A 19,507-nucleotide genomic window follows, 5' to 3' on the forward strand; every position below is an offset into this window, starting at 1 on the left:
CGGGTGCTCCCTGGACGCCCAAGGGATGGTGATATGGTTGATGGAGTCCGTGTAGGCTGTACCTCGGGGCGTTCACTCAGGGGGGGGGGGGACCAGTGATCTTGCCTCCCAGTCCTTTCCAGATGCCAATGCTCTCCCCTCGATTGCTGGTAGGCAGGCACACGCCTTGGGCTTGAGTCCAGTCCAGGGGCCACCACCTATGTGAAGTCTGGGCGCAGGGACCCCGCCCCTCCACTTTATGTCACCCGTCGATTGCGGTCCTCTCGATCCACCAAGTGCCCCACGGGGAGGATGGGCTGCAGCCCTGTTAACAGTGGGGCCATGAATCAGTCCTCCCTGTTCTGTTCGGGCGTCCTCTGTTGTGGGCCTACTGGTATGGGGGTTGATAGTTGATCCCTCACCCCATCCGGGGCCTCCATTCTTTAGCCCTGGCAAGAGTCTATGGGTTGGGGCCCGGCGCTCCCGCCGCCCGTCTTCGCATCTCGGCACAGGGATTAGGCGTCCTCGCCATCGTCAGGCCTGGGCCTCCAGAGCGGCTTTCCTCCGCGTGGGGAGGGGTTCTCAACTCGCTCCGCCGTTGTCCTCCAGCGTTGTGGGCCCCGGAGACTGGTCACCCCAGTAGACCTCCAACATCAACAAGACGAGGGCTGTGGGGGAGGGGGGAGGTGGCTTTGCTGGCGGGCTCTCCCGGCCCTGGCGGTCAGCTGTTCCCATCGTTGGACTGCGGCCGCTCTGGTCTCTCGCGGCTCCCCTCCCCAGGCGACGGGTCCCGTATTCCGTCCCCCAGGGGTCCTCCGACACCGCTGTTTCGACCGGGGGGCCGTAGGGGGTCACCGCCTCATCGGACTTCAGCAATCCCGGGGGGGAGGGGCTCAATCCCTCATTACAGCCCAGCTTCGGCGGTAGCTCGGAACTCAGGCTGCCATAGCCTGTGCGCCCCCTGGTATCCTCCTAATTTGGAAATCTTTTGTCCTTTGTATATTTGACCAGCCTAGATACCAAGGATGAGCACTTCTCCCCTGCACCTTTAATTACATTCACCCCAAAAATGAATTATCTTGAGCCAAAAATCTGATACACTAAAATACAATTGTGAATAAGGTGTGCATCGTGGTTAACAATTTCACCCTTGTAACTCACCCTCTCAACCCATCACACACTCATCCTTCCTCCCTCACCTCCTTCTCTCCTGTCACACCTGAAGAAGTTACCAGAGTTGTCTGCTCCATGAAGGTCTCTTTAAAACAGGTTTCCCCTTGCTCATCCAGAACCATCAAGGACAACATTGGCTATCTTGCCCCTGCACTCGCTGACTTCTGCAATCATTCTTTTGCCACTGGATCTTTCCCCTCCTCCCTCAAGCACTCTCTTGTACGCCCCCTCCTGGGGAAACTGCTGGAGAAGTTGGCCTTGCCCCAACTCAACTCGCACACCGAACTTGTTGGTCTCCACGGCCATCAATCTGAACTCCAAGCATTCAGAGGCACGGAAACTGCTCTTCTGAACACCTGTGAAGAGCTGCTCGCACTTCTGGACTCCAACTCCCCAGCTGTCCTCCTCTTACTCTATCTCTCCTCTGCCTTTTACACGGTCAACCATTCCAACCTCATACAAAGGCTCAACAATAGCCTTGGTATCTCAGAATGGGCACTGGACTGGCTGACATCCTTCCTAACTGACTGCTTGTCACAAGTCATCCTGGGCACCTTCTCCTCTCCTAATTCCTTCTCCACCTGTGGTGTCCCGCAGGGTTGCATCCTCTCCCCCTGGCTCTTCAACATCTACCTTACACAACTGGCATGCCTCATCTCCTCCTTTTCCCCCAACTTCCAGTGTTATGCAGACGCGACAACTATTTTTCAAACTTCCTGCTGACCTTCTTGCACCTCCATCATCCCTGACTGCTTATCTGCAATCCAGTCTTGGTGCACCTCCAACGATGTCTGCCTCAACGCCTGTAAAACTGAGATTGTTCCCATCAGGACCCCTGCTCCCTCCTTATTCCCTTCACTCTGGCCTTCCTCCATGGGCTCTCCCCCATGCTCCTTCCTCTGAAGCCAGAAACCTTGGATTCATCTTTTGACTCCTCTCTCTCCTTCCTCCCTCACACTCAGGACATTGCCAAAAAGTCCAACTTTCAGCTCTTCTTTCTCAAAGGAATTCTCCCTTTTCTCACTTTCACCCAGAGGCTCAATGTTACCAGAGTCCTAGTTCTCTCTAGGCTCGACTATTGCAATAGCCTTCTCCTGAATCTACCTTCTTCCACTCTGCGACCCCTCCAGCTAATCCAGAATAGGGCAGCAAGACTTATCCTTGGCCTTAAGCCCAGGGACCGCATTTCTCCTGCCCTAAAAAGTCTCCACTGGCTCTCGGTTGCTGCACAGATTAAATTCAAATCCTTATGCATCATCCACAAGGCTGTGTGGGCCCCGAAACATCACCATCTTCAACTTTATCTCACTAAATACTCTCCCTCTAGACCTCTACGTTCCTCTGGCACCAACTCTGCGTGTAAAGCATTTAGCTAAACAAAGGATAGGAGGTTGATCGCTTTCCTCAGCTGGCTCACTCCTATGGAACAGCCTCCCCCTCCCTCTGTGCCTTGAACAGGACTTTCTTAAATTCTGGAAACTCCTCAAGACTTCCCTCTTTACCTCCTCTTTGTATTCTTCTCTCCTGTGATAATTTCACAGTTGCTGTGATTGGTGTCTTTGGCACTTATGCATTCTCGGGGGCCCCTGACCTCAGCTCCTGTCTACCCTCAGCACATGCCTTGGAACACCCTCTGCCTTGGAGGCTCGTACTTACACCCAACGCGGCTCCCGGCTGTGTAGCACTCACCATACCATGCACTTCATCTGTGGCTCACCCACGAGCACAAACACTACAGCACTTACCTCCTCTGCCCTCTTCCTTGCTGCACTTGCACGTTCTGAATACTCACAAGGCATAGTAGGTTCGTCTTTTTTTCCTTTTCCCTACACTGTTTTTAATATTTTTGTTCCCTCCCTTTGCTCTGTGTGCACTTTGAAACAGTATTTACTTGCTGTATAAATGCCTAACAAGCAAACAATAAATACATTAAATAGGGAGAGATAGGTTTACTTATACTTTCATCTCAAATAAAAGTCTATAACAATCACTATGCCGCCTGTGTGTCAGTCTCCTCCTTCTGCAACCTTAAAAGGCAGATTCAGGTTAAACATGTTCTGCTTCTATACTACCAATAGTCAACAACATTTGAAACACAGGACTCAACACACCATTTTTGGAAGCACATCAAAACCTTTCTCTTTGCTTCTGCTTTTTCTCCTCCTCTCCCTTGCTGACTTCCTGGCTGAAGCTGCACTGGTTACCTGGCCACCCTCTGAACTCAGTGCCCAGGTCCCCTCCCCTGCCAGTCGCACACCTGCACTGCCTTCCTGGCAACCCCCGCACTTGGGGACTGTTTTCTGTATCCCTAGAGTCCCACTACCAGCACTTGACACCTGATGCCTGCACTTACCCCTGCACTTGCCACCTGCTGGCCTTACTTGTACGTATTGTTATTTATTCTATTTTTTCCCCCATGTACTGCACTGTCCCCTCCCCCTTCCCACACACTTGCACGATCTGAATGACACCTGGCCTAGTAGGATTGTTATCTGTCTTCCCTCTGTTCCCCCACCCTTGCCTCGTCACGCCTTGAAACACTTGTGTATAGGTGCGTTATAAATGCCATATCATATCATGTAGCAAATGATCTATTGCGAGTGTACAAAGGAACGTGCACAATTAGGATTAATTATTTTCCATTGGATTCCACTTCAAAAACATAAATCATTTTATAAAAATCATGCATACATCTTACCTCAGTGCTAAATGAAAAGGAACATTTACAGTCTTCACAGTTCCAGACACCGGATCAACAAGGCATATCTGAAAGGTTTGTGGCTGCCAACCCTGGCTGGTGACATTGTTCAAGCCCATTATTTTATAACCAGGGTAGAGCAACCTACAAATGTAGAAAAAGAGCATAACATTAGATTATTACTCAGGCATTCAAAGAGCAATAATTTGTATTCTATAATCAACATTTACTTTCCTCATTATAGAGAACTAGTTGAAAGATTCTTTCCCCCCCAGGTTTTCGCATTACGTTATAGAAAATGTTGCACCGTGTGAACGTTACCTACCGTAAACTGCATTTTTGTTACTTTAAAAAAAATAATCCATTCACAAATTATGTTTTTTTAATGTAAAAGTTGTTTTATTAGTTTGATTAACAAACTTTTTACAACATCTTAAAAACATTAGCAAATGATTAAAATGTCATTAAACAATCCATATATTTTTCATTTCATGATTATAAAATTTGGTTATATAAACCTAATTATTTTTTTCATTTTGTGATTCACAGTACTTATACATAATCCAGCATATGAGTAATTCATTTTGTGCTTCTTATAACAGTACTGTATTGTATAGGAGAACATAGCATTTCCCTATAGTTGTTCCTTCCTCTCCAATTCCACAACCAACTTCTCAAGGAACACACATAATGAGACTATTACTTTAAATGAGTATCCCCACATGAAATTCTTCCAGCACCATTCCCTCGCTTCTCGAGTCATCCCCAACACTTCTGGACCAATAAGGGCATATCTTAGTGCTTCAAAGTGTTCACAATAGACAGTTAGGTGTTTTAGATTTTCAATGTGTCTCTTTCCCTCACAAAATCTGCACCACGGTCTCAATTGATTGTTTTCTCAGATGTATGCTGTTGATTGAGCTTAAATCTCAAGTACAAATCACAATACTGTTCAGCCGGGAATTTACTCAAATAGGCCTTTCTCAGTTTTCTAGGTGTGGCAAATTTTGCTGCTTCAACATATAATTTTTTTGTATGCATGTCTGTCAAAGTAATTAGCCAGTCATGCTCATATAGCCGTTTTTTTACATGTTGAGAGCGATGTTCAAGATCTAAAGGTTTTAGACCACATTCATCAAGTTTCCTAATCATGAGGTTTGAGAATGTAAGCAATGAGTTAGGTACTCGATTTTTAATCATGTTTGCGAATTCCTCATAAAGCGATTGCTCAGGTGGAAATAGCATCTTTCCATAATTCGTTAGTTGTCGCCAATGAAATCTGGCTGATAAGGCTGAAATACCCAACTCCTGTCTTAGAATACAATTTGGTAGTGCATTTGACAGCCTTAATACATCTTTCCAAATTTGACCTTGAATTTGATCTAAATTTGCATCTATATTGCACAAACATAGGTCAAGCCCATATAATAGTATCGCTTCCACTTTCAACATGTAAAATTGCAAGAGCGGTACTATTGAAAATTTACAGTGTTTCCTAAATATAATCTGCATCGGAGTAATCAGAACAGTTTTTTTTTGCATTTAAGTTTCCTACCCACGTTCTTTTTTGTGGGGGAGTCTATCACATCATAACCCAAATATCTCATATTCACATTTATGGGAATAGGTATTGAGTTAATAGACCATTGCATTGTCGATGTTTTCTTTTTCAAGTTTTATAATATGAAAATGCTTGATTTTTCTACGTTACAAGTTGAATTGTGTTTATATAAGTATTCCGCAAAGATTGCAAGTTTGTTTTGTAGGCCATAAGGAGTTTGATCGAATATTAGCACATCATCTGCAAAAGCGATCCATTGAATGCGAAATGCCCCAATTTGGCTGGATACGTTATCTCGGATTTCCATATCTGTTCAATGTCCGAGAGGTAGAGGTTAAACAGGGTCGCTGCTAAGTTGCAGCCCTGCTTAACCCCCACCTCTGTTGGAATCGGGACAGTTGTTGAACCAGACTCATTGATGCGAACCAGATAGACAGTGCCTTGATGCAATTTGGCCAACAAAGTAATTAGGTGTTGAGGAATACCTTTTTCCTCACGTTTTTCCCATAATAGATTCCTTATCACACAATTGAATGCTGCAGATAAATCGACCGATGACATATATAAGGCACCTGAGTTTTGAATCTTAGTTTGGGCAATTGGATGCGCCAAAATGGTTGCATTCAAAGCCGTTCCCATCCTAGCACGAAAGCCTATCTGAAATGGTGACAGAATGGCTCGAAGGGTTATATTCTCTTTTAACTGTTGAAGTAATAAAATAGTGAAGGTTTTAGCACTCGCATCAATCAAAACAATGGGCCAAAAGTTTTCTGGATTAGTTCTAGCCCCTTTCTTGTGAATAGGAACTATAATCGATTGTAGCCATGAAGATGGAACACTAGAAGTTCGTATAATCTCATTGAATTGCAATTTTAGCATTGGTGCCCATAATTGCATATTTTCTTTTAGTACACATGGCGGAATACAATCAGGGCCCGGTGCTCTTGATTTGTTAAGCTTTGTAAGTGCCCATGTGATGTCTTCCAGTGACCAGCCCTCCAGTTTCCTCACTGAGTATTGGTGAAACTTAGACACAAGTGTTGAAAATCTTTCAGGTAGTGCAAATTTATCCTTATAGTATTGGGTCCATGTTTCAGCACTAATGCTTGAGGTTTGCTCAGTCCTTCGCAAGTGCTCATTCCCCCTTAAAAGCACCCAAGTGGAGCGCCTATCATTTGAACACAATGCTCCTATCATTGTTTGATTCATTGTATGATGTAGATATATTCTGTAATTGTTTTATGTTATTACAGTATTTATTCAGAATCTTACGTTTTGTGTTCTGATGTTCAGATTCTGACAATCCCATTTTGATGAGATGTGCAATCTCATAATTCTTTTGTTTTTTCAAAATTCCAATTCTTACAGACAATAAATCCACAGCTAGAGGCTTTGGTTTTTCTTTTGATTTAAGTATTAGAAGGTATAAAAGGGCTGTTGGAATGATAATAAGATTTTGCATTGTTAAACTTTTCCCTTTTATAGTTTGGTCTTCAACATTCATGCACTTATCCGCCAGGCTCTTAATAATTTCATTTAATTTTCGGCATGTTTTCAGGTTCCATCGTAGGGAGGCACCTGGCCTATCCTCCAAAATAAATGTGCTAAGTGGATCTTGTAGCAAGTTTGGAGTGGTTAGTTGAATTTCACTGTATAAAATGCAATGATCGCTCAAATCAATCATAGCGGTTTCTATACAAATTATGTATGAGTCACCATTTACTGGCTGCCCTGGAAACGTGTGTATCATTTTTCCCAAATTTGGCAATGGCATTGGCATATTAGCAACTATATACCTCTATGAAGTTCACATGCTTCCCCACAATGCTTCTCATAGTAGGAGTCCTCTGCAGATCCTACCATTGTCTATTCCATTGTGGAAGCATACAACTATGTAAACACATCTAATAAAAAGATAAATCTACAAACACACTTCTATGAAATAAAGAAGATCTATTAGGAAACAATAAATTGTATTATTTTTCATACATGAAATCTTATTGAGAGGATGGCTGGATCACAATTGAATATTAAACCAATGCAAGCCTCAGACATACTGATACAGTTAAGTAATGCTTGCCTTTTGTAGTGTGAATATGTTTTTGTTTTTTTGTTTGTTTGTTTATTTATTTGTATAGTGCTCCAGACCCAGGGGTAAAAGGGCGCTTAAAGAAGAAGGTTTTAAGTCACATTCCATACATAGATTACCAAGCAGCAATTGATTCCCTTGGGACTTGGATGCAAGGTTGGGATGTTATTAAAGAAAATAATATGCCTGTCCCACTTTTGAATGTGCTCATGTTTGTGCATCCAAGCATGAATAGTTTATAAATGTATATTTCGAATACCATGTAGCAGTTTTACATACAAATATTAACTAGAGGTAAATGTACTAAGTAAGCAATAGTGACTATTTTAGCCCTTGTTGAATTAGCCCTTCTAGCATTTTAGTAAACCATTTGTAGCATCCCTTTATACATTGTACAATAAATATTGGTAATGCAGTCTTGACAATAAGATTTCTTTTATATTTTGGGTAACATGCTATAAAATGCTATAACAAATGTAATAGATTCCTTAAAGTACTTAGGGACTCATTACAAGTTTGGAGATAAATCAGTGGTAAATCTGATTTACTGCCAAAAAAAATTCCTGTTACCCCCGACTGTGTCCCATGAAGTTACCATGGGGTTACTAGTGGTAGCAAAATGCTGTTAGTGCTGTTAGTCCCCATTGTTGGATTCCACAGGACTAGATGTTTTTGTTGTTGTTATATTTGCTATAATTCCGCAGCTTGTGTCATGTTCCTGCTCGATCCATACAAGCACCCGTCGAGTGAGCATTATTTCCTTGTTTTTTCCTTCGGGTCCAGAGAAAAGTGCACTCCTGTTGCTCATTTCCATGAGCATCCAGAGCGAGGCAATACAATAATATCTGTCAAAGACGGTTCAAAGAAAGCACTGAGTTTCTGAGACAGTTCAGGGGTGAGTGTTAAGATGCTGTGGGCCTTTATTTATTTATAACGTGCTGGCAGTCCACTGGCATCAGGGCGCACATGGACACAAAAATAATGAAAGAAGACAGGACAAGTACGTGGCCAAGGATTCTGGTGGTTGGTCGATTATCTAAAGAGTGTGGTCTTCAGTTTTTCTTGAAACATAGAAGGTTTTCTTCCAGTCTCAGGTTCCTCAACTGGGCGGCACAAACTGGGAAAGATCTGCCCATGCCCCTTGTATGTTTGAAAACGGGGCAGGAGGCCAGGGCCAAGTCAGCTGAGCGCAAACATCTACCTGCGTAATAGCGAGTTATCGCTGTTTTCAGGTAGGAAGGGGCATTGCCATAAAGGCAGCGATGGGCGATAGCGCAGGTTTTAAAATTGATGCAGTCCACTATGGACAGCCAGTGCAGGTCTTGCCGGTGTTTCGGAATGTATTCCTTCCAAGGGACCCTTTTATTGATTCGTACCACATTGTTTTGAATCCGCTGGCATCTTTTTTGCCTGGAAATGCTAGCCCCAAGGAGTAGTGCATTGTAATAGTCCAGCCTTGGTAAAATAGTCACACGGGCGATAGTAGCCACGTTCTCCTCTGTAAGGAAAGGTCGAATATTCCTGAGAAGTCAAAGGTATTAATTCCAGTTTCTATTAACCATTTTTGTATGTTCATCTGAGTTTAGGGAGGCTTCCAGAGTAACTCCCAGGTTTTTTTTATTTCTTTGAACAGGTATTCTGGTTTTGTTTATGGAGAAGGCATCGTAACTAATGCTAAACTTACTCGTGGCTTGGGGGGAGCCAATGACGAGAAGCTCTGTTTTTTCTCCATTAATGCACATCCAATTCTCGGACATCCATAACTCGACCTGATTGAAAGTGGAGAGGAGTTTGGATGAGTGTTTGGGGTAGTCCCTGCTAGGTTCCATAACCAGCTGCATATCATCCGCGTAGTTGGTAAAGTAGGTGCCCAGGCTCTCCAATAGGGCACAGAGAGGCTGGATATACATGTTAAACAACCCAGGCGATAAACAGGCCCCCTGTGGGACCCCACAGGGAATGGTTGTAGGTGGACAGAGGGTGTCTCCCCAGTGTATTCTGGAGACACGCTGGGTCAGGAAGGATTGAATCCACTGGAGCAATTTCCTATGCATTTAAGAGTGTGTAAAAGGCGTTGATGGTCAAGCAGGTCGAAGGCTGCCGACAGGTCCAAAAGGACTAGTAGACCTGGCTTGCTCTTCTCCATAATCCCCAGCATGTGAGATTGTAGGTCTACTAAGGCAATTTCGGTACTGTGGGCCGGCCAGAAACCAGACTGTCCCCCATGCAAAATATTATTGGTCTCAACGTGGATTTGTAACTGTGATGTTGCGACTTTGTCCAAGATCTTCAAGAGAAAGTGGCAGTTTGTTATGGCCCTGAGATTTGCAGGGTCTCTAGGGTCATGGGCAATCTTTTTGGGGAGGGGAATAACCGTGACTACTTTGATAGAAATGGGGATGCATTTGTCCCAAAAAGATGAGTTGACGAACCATGTTGAGAAAGGAGCAAAAAGAACGCTGTGCTCCAAGATGATTTTAGACGGTAGGGGCATTTCTACACAGGAAGTTGGTTTCATGCTTAAGAGCCTTAGGGCCGTTCCTTCTTCCCTCTCTCTTTCCCTCTCTTTCTCGGTTTCTGTGGCATTTCCTCCCCATCCCAGGTGTCCATTAACCCGGTTAGTGCCACCAGAAGGTAACCCCTACTGTCTAACTCCTGGCTTTTGTTAATGAGGACTTCCTAAAAGCAAGCCATATAAATCCCTCATGGTTTTCTAACTCTCGCCTACACTATCCAGTTTTTAGTGCTCTAAATAACAAATAGGGGTAGTGCTTTGCACTTGATCAGTTGGATTTGGCTATGTTTATTCATGCCCTATTCTTTGAAGCACCAACTCCTCCCTCCTGTCCTCTGTCCCTAGGATGTTTCACTCCTCCTCACCCCCACCCTTTGATGTTACTCCTTTTCCCCCACTACTCTCCTCTTACTACTCACTTCCCACTTCCACCCTCCTGCTTTCACAACTACTTAATTCCTCCCACAACCACTCTTCCCACTCCACTCACTCTCTACAACACACCATTTGTTCACTCTCGCAGTCACTCCACCAACACTTCTTACAAAGACTAGACTATTTCAATCACTTCACATACACACTCACTCACACAGCAGTACCGGCGCACTCACTAAACTAGCTCCTCACCTATTCTAACATTAGCCACCACACTCCTTCCTCCTTCCTCCGGCTGGTCTATTGAACCTTCTTCTCTCCTCCTCCCCTGACCACCACCTGATCAAAGCACACTTCCTGCTTCTTGTCCCATCTGTTAAACTTCCCCTCTTCCTGCCATTGACCAGCTTTCCCTAGCCAATCTTCCTGCTCTAGCCTAGCTCAGGTGGTGTTATCGAGCACAGCATGCGCATAATAGTTGATTTGGGCTTCCCCTTTCTCAGCGAGGAGACTCCGATGTTCTGTAAAGGCGGTCCAGCCCATTCAATTACCCTGTTTTTGCCAGCGGGCCTTTGATGGACATGTTTCCAGGTAAGTTCAGTCCTGTGCAAAGTCCTTACCCCTTTGTTTATGTCCTTGGTGGTCTTGGTTGTAAACTGCCGGTGGTAGTGTACGTGTGCTGGCACTATGAGTCTGTGCGCAACCCAGATCGTTGAAGCATCAATCTGTTGGTGTGCTCTCTCTCGCTGGCTGCTAGGGTTGCTAGTGGTAAGCTTCATTGGAGGGTTGCTGTGATTTATGGGTTTGCCAATCTTTGCTGCATCTTGGATATCTTGGTGGGGTACTTGAATTTCCCGTATGCTCTGCATATCTGACTCGTAGGGAACAACTGGCGAACATTTGTGTGGGGAGGCATGGTGCGAGCTAAAGATATACTGCTATCATGTTAACAGGCACAAAGAGAAGGCGTAAGGATTGTGTCCCTTCCAAATGTTACCTTCCCCTTCAGGGGTAGGGATGATTCTGCGTTTCCTGCTGGTAGGCTTCCCACTCTCTGCATCGGGGGGTCTTTACCCCCTCTTGACAGGGCCAGAGTATAGGTCTTGTGACATATACTGTGACCATTCTGTGTATACCTCCCGTGGAAAGTAAACATGTTTGTCTTAGTGTTATTCTTTGCCCTTTTCTATTCACTACCTTTGTTGCTGGTCAATACTTATATCCTCTCGAATGTATAGGAATCTATTCTTTACGGTCATGCATAACAATCTCTCTCTAGCTTGGGGATACCAATACCCTCTCTAGCCCTTGACACAATGCGATTCCAAATCAGACACAGAATGAAAAGTTGGGATTGATCTAGCCACAGGAACCAATGGTTAAACATAAGAAAAAATAAAAGAATGCTTTTACCATAAGCCCAAACTCACAAAACACAAGTCATTACAATCACTTTTATACAACTAGTCCAGCGTTGATTCCTTAAAACAAACCAAAGTCTATCTTCCACTGGATGTCCGACAGGTTTACAGGTACTACTTAAGGTGTACATGGAACAAGTTACTTACCTGTAACTTCCTGTTCTCCTCGTTTTGCGATATTGCCCATATCCATAGTCCTGCGCTTCCTAGGACAGTATGGTTGAGTGGGTCCTGCCCTTTTTCCTGTTTTAGAACATGCTGGTCGTGTTGTCGGTGAAGATGAAAACCTCCTTGTCCTGGAGTTGCAGTTTGAATGATTCCATGGCCCAGAACACTGCTCATAGTTCTAAGACATTTATGTGTAGGGCTTTATCTTCCGGCTGCCACAGAGGTTTGGCATGGTATTGGCCTGGGCCTCCCATCCCTCTACGGAGGCATCAGTGGTGACTGTGGCCTGGTGTTGCCGGGAGGCGAAAGGGAGCAGCCTGCGTGAGGTGTTTGCAATGATTCCACCATTGTAGAGTTTGTCGGATTGAGGGTAATCTTGTCATTCCAAGAGCCTGACACTTGCTGCATCTGGCCTCTAGAAATTCCTGGAGAGGGCTCATATGGAGTCTGCACCGAGGAACCAAGAGGTTGCTAGAGGGCATCATTCTTAACAGAGAGTTGATGGAGCAGACTGTTCTAATCTGTAAAGAACAAGTTCGTTATCTGTAACTCTTGTTCTCCAGCATGGGTCTTGCATGGATTCACGTGCTCATGAAAATTCCCAGTAGGCAGGCTGGGAATCCTCGGTTTAAAAAAAAAAAGAAAGCAGTTTAGCTTTAAACTTAAACTGCTTGTCTCTTTTATAACCTATCAGTGTCATTCGGGTCATACTGCCCTGAGCCAATGACAGTCATCCTGCTAAGCTCCACCCCTGGAGGCAATCTTCAGCTTTGGTAGTGCACGTAAAGTGGCAGTATGAACCAAGAAGAGCCAGAGAGTAGATGGGAGGGTTTGCATATGAATCCATGCAAGAGCCATGCTACAGAACAAGAGTTACAGGTAAGTAACTTGTTCCTTCTCCAGCATGGGGTTTGCATGGATTAACATGCTCATGAATACGATTATACAGCAGTACATATACACAACCACGTGAGGTGGCAAGGCTCACAGAAGCAATACACTTACACTGTGAACAAACTCGCCTCAAACAAACACTGACTGTCCTGGGACTCCTCACTGGAATCCCTGTCGACACAGAAGAATTTCGTGAAGGTGTGGGTCAACATTGTAATGCTCTGAACTAAAACATAGCACCTGTGTGCATTGCACTCTGGCGCGCTTGGAGCCATAATGGACATTCGCGCCATGCCCATTGGAATCTGCAATTGCTGTGAACTATAAACATATTTCCAGCATCATTTGCACTATTTCACTGGAAAACATGTTTCCAACGTTATTCGTTGCTGATGTTAGTTTGCATTGCTCATTCAAGAACACTTTTGCAAAAAGGCTGGGATACACAGGAGCCGGCTGTTACCTGATAAGGTTGCTGAAGATGAGTTACAGAATTGTTTTTGCTGCTTTCTTGAGAAAGGGAAGAGTCCTACTTTTTGAGGTTACCATGGGTCAAGCCGGCCTGAGGCGCACATGAGCTGTTAACAAGCAGAGACACATGCCAGAAGATTCTAGAAGGTGCCACCCCGCCTTTGCGCAGGGCTTAAACTGATAGGGCATTGGAACGGTCAGACAGAAAGTTTCACCTGGGAGGGGTGGAGGAGGGGGGGCGCCTCCACCAAGCCCATTGGCTGCCGAAGTGTCTCTGCCTAGCTGTTTTCAGGGCTTTTCAGCAGATTCTGGCGAGATGAGGGCATTTCTTAAAGTTGCACCAACGGTGATGTATTTTCTTTAGACTTCTTTGCTTCATTTATTCACTTATGATCTGTGCTGCATTTATTCATTTATGTAGGCTCGCGTTCAAGTTTTTTCATTCAGTGTATTGGTGAGAAAAATAAGATATGTCCGTAAACTCTTTGAAAAGCAAAACATATTTGGCGCTGTGAGCAGGGTTCCTTATGATGAAGAATTCCAGGCATCAAAGAATCTGTGCTTGAATGCTGGCAGTCAAGATTCATAGTGAGAGTGAGTTTTGTTTGCCTTTCGCAGTGGGAGTCAGGCTGCGTTAATCAGTGTTAGGTGTGTGGAATTACGGTAAAAAGTATTGTAAATTGTTGTAATTATTGTAAATATGAATAGTTTAAGAGAAAAGGGGCCTCCTCTGGTGGAGAATGTCCCGAGCTAATTATCCCAGAGTGGGCCAAGAGTCCATATGATAAATTGGCACAGGCCTGGGTGTGTGGTGCAGGCTTGAGTGAGCCATGGGATGAGAGTTTAGGGGATGCAAGTCCCGCAGAGATTGTGTTTTGTTTACAGCAGGTTTCAGTCGAGAAGGGAAAGGAATGTGTAGCTTTAGGCAGAAGGGGTTGGGGACTTCTACATGTCTATAGAAAGATACATCAGAGGAACGTGGAGGTGAAAGAGGACATTTTACAGCTGAAAAAAGAGAGACAGACAGACTCCGCTAATGCAGCAATTGCAAATTAAGCTTTTTAAGGATAAGGCTGACAGATACCAGACAGTAGCTGAGCAGGCAGCGGTGAGGGTGGCCCGATATAAATATAGAAATAGATGAGGGGGTGTGAACAAACGGAAAGTGACAACTGTAATAGCCACAGCAGGCCACTGGACCCCGACACCTGGAGCAGAGACATTTTTGACTCTACCGGCTCTGATAGTAACTCAGAGGGGGAGGGAAAATCTAAGTCAAAACCTAATCAAAACACAGTAGCAGCTAAGCCAGTTACAAGATGAAGGGCGGGCCACACCCGCATAATCCAAGAGGAGGGATTGTAGATCTGACTACGCTGGAAGATTATACTCAACAGGAGGTTGGGGAAATCATAACTTGTTTGAGGCAGAAGTCATGGAGCCCTTATTAGCATGGATGGTGCATATGTGTGATGGGGGGGCGTGATATTGTTGGTAGATGCAACGGATTCCCTGCACTTTCTGCCTTTGTCTAGTGACAACATACAAGAGGTACTGAGGGCAGGGCCGCTCCCTGAAGCTACTGGTCAAGCTTTGCAGGCGTCTCTGTTGCAATTAGTGGCCCAAGGGTGTAACGGCAAGTATCCTATTACCACTGACTGTCCTAGTGAGGTAAAGAGGTGGTATACTTTGAAAGAAGTAATTCAAAAGATCAGAGAGCACGCAATTGTAACGCTCACCTGATTCCCACGGAGGCGCAGGTCTGGCTTTGGGTGCTGATGCTGAAGATGGACAGGAAGGGTCCCTCTACTCTGGCTTCTCTGGCTCGCAGGAATATTCCCCTGTGCGTGAAAAGGGAGTATTACCTACTGACTGAGTTATGCTCAAGCCTCCCACTCTCTTCCAACCCTCCACGATACCCTTCCACGATTCCAAGTGAAGACTCACCTTAGGGTCAGGAAGGATGAGCTCTCCATCCTGCTTCTGATGCAGAGGCGCATTGAAACCCAGTTACTTCACTGGATTGAGGATTGATGGGAGTTCAGGTAAGCTCGACTATTCAGGTAAGGCGCTGTAAAAGTTCTGCTGCAGGTTCAAAAGTCCAAGCTTAATAATAATGTTCATTGTCTTGTTGCAGCAAGCGCTAATGCTTATGTCTTTTTCCCCTTAGGGGCCGGGGTTCGGAATGCCGGAGATATGGCGCCGACCCGAAGTGAAACATGCAGTTCCAGTAAATGACAGGTAAATTCTGGATGAGCGCTCGGGTAATGTCTTTGCATTCGCTCATTCAATGTCTTTGTCTTTTTTCCCCATAGGGGCCGGGGTCCGGAAAGTGCCTGGAAGCGGCAAGACCTAAAATGAAATGGGAATGACCCAACAGGTAAGTCTTAGAAGGAAACTGAGCTTTTCCTATTCCTTTCCTTCTCTCACCTTGTTCCTTGTCTTTTTCTCTCTAGGCTCTGGGAAGTGGCTGTGGATCCGGATGATCGCTGCTGAAGATGGAGGCGTCCAGGATAGGTGAGTGAAAAGCAGCGCTGCAGCGATCGTAGCGGAATGTTTTTAAAAATGATATCTTCCTTTTCAGGATCGTGGGTGTGATGTCTCTGTGGTGCTGATTTAGCAGGTAAGGTCTTTTGTCTCCCTTTGCAGGTGACCCAGGATACTGACAGGCGTGGCTGAGGTCCAGAAGCAGGAGCTGACACGGTGAGCGTCCAGCTGCGAGGAGCAGAACAACGAGAAGCGCGAGTTGCTGATCGGGTGTGGTTTAAATAGCTTTGGAAGAAGTTCCAAGTGTGTATCCTTCCACCGATCAGGTATGTATCCTTCCCCGACCACACCCGGGTGGAAAGTAGCCCCACAGGTAAAGTAGTTCCATTCAGGCCTCAAGAGGGCCTGGATGTAGCAGCATGGTCTGCATCAGGTAAGTGCACATTAAAACACTTGAACACATGTCTAGCTTTATGAGCCTGGTGCCTAAGGCGCCAGGACAGGGGTCCAACATGGGCCTGGCGCCTATGGCGCCAGGACTGCGTCCAAAGGGCCCCAGCTTGGGCCTGCTGGCACGCCCCTGGTCGAAATGATGCCTGCCTCTGGGGTTGCTGGGTCGGACCTGGCTCCTTGGAGGTAGGCATCATGACAGTACCCCCCCTCAAGGCCCCTCCCAAGGTTCTTTCCTCTGGGGGTTTTGGCTTGTTCGGAAATCTCCGGTTAAACCTTTGTACTAATCGAGGTGCGTGGACATGGTTACTAGGCTCCCACGATCTCTCCTGAGGTCCATATCTCTTCCAGTCAACAAGATAGAAGAGTTTCGACTTTACCACCTTGGAGTCTAAAATGTCTTTAACTTCGAATTCTAATTCCCCTTCAATTTGAACTGGATCTGGAGGCTTGGACAATTGGGTTCCTGGTTGTACTGGCTTCAAAAGTGATGCATGAAAAACTGGATGAATACGCATGTTGGACGGTAGATCCAGTTTAAAGGCCACTGGGTTGATTATAGCCTTGATGGGGTAAGGTCCTATGAATCTGGGATTGAAGGTTCGCGGGCCCTTGAGGGGTAAATGTTTAGTTGCTAGCCATACCTGGTCTCCTACTTGGTAAGGAGGAGTTTTACTTCGGTGCAAATCAGCGTTTACTTTATACTTTTTCTTGGCTTGCTGTAAATGACTTGCAGCTTCTTTGAAGGCTCGGGTTATTGCGGATTGCAGATGATTTACTGCGGGCATTTCCAGGGTCAGAGGTGGATCTAGGTCAGAGGTCCGAGGATGGTGACCATACAAAGTATAAAAAGGGGTTTGTCCGGTTCCAGAATGCACTGAGTTGTTGTATGCATATTCTGCGATCCAAAGAATGTCTTTCCAATTCAACTCAGATTGGTAACATGCACCGAAGATATTGCTCGAGAGTCTGATTGGTTCTCTCAGTTTGTCCGTCGGTCTGGGGGTGGTGGCTGGTGGATAACCGCACATCTATTTGTGCTAATCGGCAACACTTCTTCCAAAAATGGGAGATAAATTGACTACCACGATCCGAGACTAATACGGAAGGGAAACCATGTATGTGAACTATATTCTCTAGGAATTCCTTGGCCAAGGTGGAAGCTGAAGGCAAATCTTTTAAAGGGATAAAGTGGGCCATTTTGGAGAATAGGTCCACAATTACAAGGATTGTGTTGTAACCAGCACAAGGAGGCAGGTCGGTTATAAAGTCCATTGACAGGGTGTGCCATGGTGCCGGTGGAATATCCAAGGGTTGAAGTAGGCCGGCTGGCCTTTTCTTTTGAGCTTTGTTTTGGGCGCAAATTCCGGAAGACAGAACCAAAAGACTTTATGTCTTTTCTCCAAGAAGCCCACCAGAAGTGGCGTTTGATTTTTTCCTCCGTTTTAGCGATACCAGGGTGTCCTTCCATTAAAGATTCATGATGATGGGCAATAACTAGTTCTTGGAATTCCTTACTTGGCAGAAACAACCGCTCCTGGAAGTAGGGTAAGTCATCCTTAACGGTGTAATGAGGACCCTTTTGACTCCATTCCAGTAAGGTTGAAGAGTCTAGAAGTTGTTTTACTTGCGTTTGGATGTCCTCAATAGTTTGCAATGAAGTTAAGCCTAAGATTCTTTGTTCAGGTATGATGGGCACAGGTTCTAAGATCGAATTAGGTTCTTCCATGCCAATCCGGGATAAGGCGTCCGCTTTTCCATTCTTGCAGCCAGGGCGATAGGTAATTACAAAATCAAATTGCGCAAAGAATAGAGCCCATCGGAGTTGTCGTGAAGATTGAGCTTTGGCCGTCTTTAAATACTGTAAGTTTCTGTGGTCAGTAATTACGGTGATGGTGTGTCTTGCCCCGAGAAGGTAGTGACGCCAAGCCTTGAAAGCAGATTTGATGGCCAGTAACTCTTTATCGGTAATTGCGTAGTTGATTTCAGGAGGAGAAAATGTTCTGGACCAAAAGGCCACTGGGTGTAGTTGGTTAGTTTTTGGGTCTCTTTGCGACAGGACAGCTCCCATGGCCGAACTGGATGCGTCGGTTTCCACAATGTACGGGAGATCTGGGTGCGGGTGCTTTAATACAGGTGCAGAGGTGAATTTGGTTTTCAGGTCCTGAAAGGCTTGTTCGGCCTCAAGAGTCCATTTGAAGCGTTTGTTTTTCTTTAGGAGAGCTGTGATGGGTTGGACTGTTCGGGAAAATTCCGGGATGAATCTTCGATAGAAATTGGCGAAGCCGAGCATGCTCTGAACTCCCTTCACCGAGCTAGGAGATGGCCATTTGAGGATGGCGTCCACCTTTCGCGAGTCCATTCGGACTCCTTGAGGTGTCAGGATGAATCCGAGAAACGTATGAAAAACGCATTTTTCGAGTTTTGCAAATAGTCTGTGCTGGCACAATTTCTCAAGAACTGCCCTAACATGTTTTCTGTGATCGGATTCTGAAGAAGAGTACACCAGGATGTCGTCAATGTAAACAATGACACAGACATCGATAAGTTCCCGAAGAACATCATTCATAAAGTACTGGAAGGCGGCAGGTGCATTGCACAAACCGAAGGGCATCACCTGATATTCGAAGAGCCCAAACTTGGTGCGGAATGCAGTCTTCCATTCGTCGCCTTCTTTTATACGCACCAGGTGATAAGCTCCTCGGAGATCTAACTTGGTGTACACACAAGCGTCTTTCACCTGGTCGATAAGCTCAGGGATCAAGGGCAGAGGATAACTATTCTTAATCGTTATTTGATTTAGGGCGCGATAGTCTATACACGTTCTAAGGTCGCCCTCTTTTTTCGCACGAAGAACAGAGCTGAAGAGACAGGTGACTTGGACGGGCGAATAAAACCATTGGCTAGGTACTGATCTAAGTACTGACGCAAATGCAGGTTCTCAGGTTCCGTCAGAGCATAAATCCTACTACAAGGTAGTTGAGCATTGGGTACCAGATCGATTTGGAAATCATAAGACCGATGGGGAGGTAACGTGTTAGCCTGTTCTTTCTGAAAAACGTCTTGGAATTCTTGGTATTCTGACGGTAACTGTACAGAGGTGGAAGTTGCTGAGGCTAGACCCATAGCTGGATTTCTTGGATAACAAGTTGGTTCACAATCAGGAAAACTTATCTTCTTTGCTCGCCAGTCAATTCTGGGATTATGTGTTTCTAACCAAGGAATT

General features: G+C 45.3%; 1 protein-coding gene across 1 annotated transcript in view; it reads right to left on the reverse strand.

The window, feature by feature from the left end:
- The window catches only part of RAB3GAP2 (RAB3 GTPase activating non-catalytic protein subunit 2), a 2,371,691-nt gene that overhangs the window by 1,564,494 nt on the left and 787,690 nt on the right, over nucleotides 1-19,507 (reverse strand). Inside the window, exon 15 of the mRNA XM_069608591.1 lies at nucleotides 3,851-3,994. Within this exon, the coding sequence (XP_069464692.1) occupies nucleotides 3,851-3,994 (144 nt within the window). The remainder of the gene's footprint in view (nucleotides 1-3,850; nucleotides 3,995-19,507) is intronic.

The sequence above is a fragment of the Ambystoma mexicanum genome, chromosome 4q (assembly GCF_040938575.1).
Source record: "Ambystoma mexicanum isolate Mex_15411 chromosome 4q, UKY_AmexF1_1, whole genome shotgun sequence".
Classification (NCBI taxonomy): domain Eukaryota; kingdom Metazoa; phylum Chordata; class Amphibia; order Caudata; family Ambystomatidae; genus Ambystoma; species Ambystoma mexicanum.